The 5,758-nt window shown below is 23.1% G+C and overlaps 1 protein-coding gene across 1 annotated transcript; it reads left to right on the forward strand.

Moving 5' to 3' along the window:
• Nucleotides 1-1,002: 1,002 nt before the first annotated feature.
• On the forward strand, nucleotides 1,003-2,181 carry LOC128958750 (uncharacterized). Its single transcript, XM_054304710.1, has 5 exons — nucleotides 1,003-1,263; nucleotides 1,374-1,593; nucleotides 1,661-1,731; nucleotides 1,800-1,903; nucleotides 2,026-2,181. The coding sequence occupies exons 1-5, from the start codon at nucleotides 1,003-1,005 to the stop codon at nucleotides 2,177-2,179; spliced, it is 810 nt and encodes a 269-aa protein (XP_054160685.1). The 3' UTR covers nucleotides 2,180-2,181.
• Nucleotides 2,182-5,758: the final 3,577 nt, after the last annotated feature.

Below are 5,758 nucleotides of genomic sequence, written 5' to 3' on the forward strand. Positions count from 1 at the left end.
GTTAAACATAGAAAAACAATATTGTTTGTGACAATCCGTTGACATACCCGTCCAAACTATTGTCACATCAMTCAACTAACAACAAACAATTGGTTCAATAAATATCACATAAAAAATGATTGCATTTTTAAAAAAAAATGTCTTCAATTTATCAATAGTGATGTTCAATAAATATCACTAACAAATACTTCATGATATATATATATATTTTTAAAAATTCAAAAAAAAATAATCTTTTATTTATATTATTATATTTAAGATAATTATTAATACAGTACTAAAGTATAAAATATTTCTATATGTATTATTTTTAATATTAAATTGTTAAAATGTATTAAATTATAAATATTTTTGTTTGCAAATAAATTATAAAAAATAAATAAATAAATAATATTATTTTTCAATTATTAATTTTTCTATATATATATATATATATCAAAAATTATTTTATTATTTAGCAAAATTGCAAAACTGTTTTTTGATTTTGTAATTATTATTTGTTGTAAATTAAACGTTATTWTAAAACGTTTGCCGCCATCTGATGATAACAATATGTTTATTTAAAAAATAATAATGTCTTAAATAATTGGCGCAACATTTGACAATCAAAAAAAACGTTTTTACTATAATTGCATAAAACTATTGACACATACAATACATTAGTATTTTTTACCCATTGATTCAAATGTCAAAAATAAAATCAGAAACCAGTGTTTTGTATGATTTTTGTGTTTGTTTGACATCTAATGACCAAAAAAAAAATTGCAGTTTTTTTATATACAGTTTTCAAATGTTAGACAAATTAAATGTTTCTCTTTAAGTGTCAATCAATTACTAACTGTTTTATTCCCAAAACACTTAAATGTATTTATTATTCAATAATAATATGAATAATGTGTTGACTATTACTAAGTGTCAAACACTTGTGTCATAAAGTTTTATATAAAAAAAATTAATGATATTTTAAATCATTTAAAAAAACTAATTAATTATAATATAATAATGTGTTCACCGAGTAATCAACTGAGTGGTCAACTCAGTGGTCAACCSAGTGGTCAACCGATGAAGACTAGTGTTGGTGACGGCGACCAATGGTTTCGATACTATTTGCACGTAAACGACGAATTGGTGACCAGTTATGAAGTGGTAACCGATACGACCGATTCGTACGTAAGATTTGGTTTGATTTTTGCCAAAATCCGACTTATAGTCGACCGGACARCTCGTGCCGATCACATGACATACGAAACGCATGTCTTTGAGGTTTTTTTTGGAGTTTTTTTTCTCTTCTTCTTCATTCAGACCATCGATTTGATGATATATTATTTGACTGACCATTTGTTACACTTTTTTCGCCCGATATTGTCCAACAGATTTATAGTGTAAATCGATGCAAATTTGTAAAGATTCGGTGTTTCGATGTCAAAGTGGCCAACGGTTCGCACATTCGGGTGACCCGCAGCTACAGTCACGCGATTGCCCACACACGCGATCGCGTTGTCATCCAATACGGCCACTCGCGACCCGCCGACGATCGACACTCGACCCCATTGTTGACCGCAAACAACGGCACAGTTGCCATAAACGATACCCGTATTGAAGACACATTATTTAGTTAACATTTATTCATGTATTTTATTTTGTTGACAATTGATTTTAGCGTACAAGAGATTTGTGGCCAACCAATTGGTTTGGGTTTATTGCGATACACAGATCTGGTTTCCCGCACGGGTTAGCAATTAAACGGTTATTTGTTTGTTTGTCTTAAATCTAAATAACTTGATTTGTTTTTTTATTAGTTAATTGATCCAAAAGCCAGACCTTTACCGCCCGATGAGGTTATCTGTCAGCGCCGTCGGAACAGTAAATATCTGATCCGATTGATGGATGATAATCTTTCATGGTGTGTGTGTGTGCCCACTCTCATGGAGTATCCGATTGTCATATTTTTTAATAGTTTATTTCTATATACTTTTCGGTAACTAATCAATAACTTTAATTGATTTTTTTAATTTGGTTTATCAGGTTTTGGATGTCATCTGATGAAAGACTCGAACCATTGGGTAATTGTCCCGTAAATGATCAGAAAATGTTAAACACATCCAATGATCTGACTGTCCGACGGGATGTTTGTAAGGCTTTTCTTACAGCACTCGAGTCTCAGACTCTACTCGACTAAAGATAGCGATCTTTATTTGAATTAATTTGTTATTATTTAGCATTWAAATCATTATAAGATTATACAGTAATAATGTTGAAATTTGTTATACATACACATGTTTTTTTTGTAAATTTATAATTACAAATATTTATCAACTAATCATATCAATCACTGATATTAATTATGTATATTTATACCGGTAATTATATATTCTGTATTTAGAAATTTATTTCACAAATTAATATATTATAAATCATGTTAATTATATAGTATACTGTTAAAATCATTTTTTATATATATATATAAATTTATATAAATCACAATATAATATTAACTAAAATAATTAACTCTTAATATATATTATTCTTATTAATTTCTCTAATTATGATAAATTTTTTAAGTAAATTAAATAAAACATTTACAACAATTAATTTAATAGAATTTATGACATGATTTAATAACTTTAATACTATTAATATTAAGATAATATAAAATTTTCAATTTAATTGACTAAACCTGTCATAAGTTTGCTCTACTGTAAAAAATATATATTACCGTAATATAATAATTGTTAACTAATCAACAATTAATAATATTAATAAAATGAAAGCAATTGTCAATACAATGTCATCAATTTTTTGCTGAATTTATAAATTATTAGTTTTTTCAATGTATTGTCTCATAATAGATGGCAATCGAGTGATACCATCGATGAAATGAAGTGCAAGCGATTGACACAGAAAAGTGATGCCTGAGAGGAGTCACTCATTTGTTGAATGCCTTTCCAATGCATTACGTGATGTGTGACACAGGGATCGGTTGCTATGACTGTCTCCCAATTTATACATAACTGTGTATAACTCGTGAACTAACTGTTGACTGACTCTCTTTCTCTAACATCACATCATTTTATAATAAATTTTATTATCTAAAAAAAGTCTATGCAAAATACAATTGTTTTATAAAAGCAAACATCAATGAAATTGATTGATAAAAGCATTACCGTAATATAAATTGTATTCACATAATGTATATATTAAATCATTGATCGTAAAAGTGTATTATGTATTTATCAACGAAAGATATTTTTCTAAATGTGAAATTGAATTTTTAAAAATATTTATTTTAACATAAATTTTTATTAAATATTTCAAAAATTARTTGATTCATAAAGTTTATTATTAAAGTACTTAATAAATAGTATACAGTATAAGTGTTTTTTAATATTAAGTTTAAACTTTAAAGTCTTACAAAATTGTTTACTAAATATTTTGTTATGTCGTCACAACAAAAAGTTTTCTTTAATAACAAGTTTTTAAAAATTTAAGTTTAAATAAATTTATTTATATATTAATTAATTAATTGAAAACTTAGTAATTAATTTTATAATAAATATTTTTATTAAAAAACTTATGCAAATCATAAGTTTAATTATAATTAATTAATTGATTTTCTACTCATGTAATAATCATTTGCCAAAATATGTTAAAAACGATAAAAGTGTGTAAAGAGAGAGATGTTATGTTTATCAGTTGTTTTGCTGTTGAATTAATTGCAAAACAATTTTATTGACAACTCATACATTTATATTACATAAAAATATATATACTGTACGTCTATTAATATATAAAATTTATATATCTATCGTATATAAAGTGTGTCATSAATTAACGCATCGTATTTGTATTAGACATGAATGATATCAAATAACACATACCAGTCCTCAACTATAAGGCTTCCGGACTTCACTGCACTTACTTTTATAGAGTAATTCACTAATTAATTGATTATCGTTTTAATATCGTTATTCTACAAMTAATTTATATATAATTGTATTTTGTATTTAAATTTTATCGATTTTAACTCTAAATGATTATATTTTTATTAAAAATATTTATAAACTTTATTCKTAAATTGAAATCATTTTTTTTATTTCTTGAATTTATATAAAAGGTTTTTATAGATATACTATCTATAAAACAAATTATCTTAATGTCAAACATGCGTTTTTAAAATAAATAAAGAGATAGTGAGTGAGTGAGTGAGTGAGTGAGTGAGTGAGTGAGTGAGTGAGTGAGTGAGTGAGTGAGTGAGAGAGAGAGAGAGAGAGAGAGAGAGAGAGAGAGAGAGAGAGAGATCACTATAACGACTCTTTTATTAAATACACTATTTTTATTATTTTAGTTTTTATATAATTTATAATTTATTATTCTAAGTTATTTTTAAATAAATTCAATACATTATAGTTATTTATTTTTCATTTACAAATATTCAAATATATTTCTCTATTGTCAATATTTATTTTGTATTATTAATGTATACATAAATCAATGTAATTTAAATTTCAAAATATATATTTTTTGTAAATGCATAAATGGAAATGTTAAAGTAATTAGATTAGTTTTATTTTTATTTTTCAATAAAAAAGATACAATTATTCATCTTTTAATAAGATTTTATATAAAAAATTGAAAATATTAAAATAATTTATTATTGATAATATATTTTTCTAATGTTGAAAATATTTTTTACTTAAATTTATGATAAAACTTTATTTTAGTATTTTTTGTTAACTTCAATAATAATATTGTTTTAATTACTATTTTTGTTTTGTTTTACTTATATTGTAGTAATAAATGTTAAAACAAAATAAATCAATTAGTACACACTGTGAAATAAAGTATTCAATCTTAAAGTAATTATTGTTTCACAGTTAGTATCTTCATATTATAACAAATATTTTCAATCAATTTTTTAAAAATATAAATTTGTTACAACAATTTATAAACTCCATTCATATATATGTCGATTTTGTGTTATTATATAAATAATATAAATATTATATTATAATATATTACTATATAATTTAAAAGTTTATTGTTATAAATAATAAATAAACAAATATAAACCAATATAATCTTATATTCAATTTATATATAGTATAGGGATATTTGATAAGAAAATTATCAAAAGGTTTTTTTTTGTAAAATACAAAATTTAAAAAAAACTCAACTTTAAAAATTGATTTAACTATTATATATTGTCTTAAATTTAAATAGAATATTATATTTTGTTTTTCATAATATAAAATCTTAAATTTTATATTTGCTTTTTAAAGTACAATATTTTTAACGAGTTAAGAGTAAAATTTTGTAAATTATAAAATTTATGTAAATTCAATTTATGATTATTCTTACAATTTTTTATTATTTTATCAAAATATATTAAATAAATTTATGTGACAGTAATGAAGCAAGAATTTAACTTTTGTTTTGAAAAATATATAAAATAATTATTTTTACAAATATAAAAATTAATTTAATTAAAAATTTAATATTATATTTCTTATATTTTTTTATTAATTATTTATATGACAATTATTTTTTCTTACAAAACAAATAGTAATGTCAAATTGATTTAGGGATTAACTATATTTTTGTACAAATGTTTTATTAATTATAATAAATTGCAAGTATATTAGGGGCGATTCACATATTACGTTAGCACTTGGGGAAGGAGTGTCGACTATAAACAAACTTTTGCAAACTAGTGGGAGGGGTAGAGACCTTAATAACTTAAAGCATTTAATTTAAAATT

Source organism: Oppia nitens, unplaced genomic scaffold (genome assembly GCF_028296485.1).
Source record: "Oppia nitens isolate AA-2021 unplaced genomic scaffold, nextdenovo-longstitch-racon4-pilon3 scaffold10_pilon_pilon_pilon, whole genome shotgun sequence".
NCBI lineage: Eukaryota > Metazoa > Arthropoda > Arachnida > Sarcoptiformes > Oppiidae > Oppia > Oppia nitens.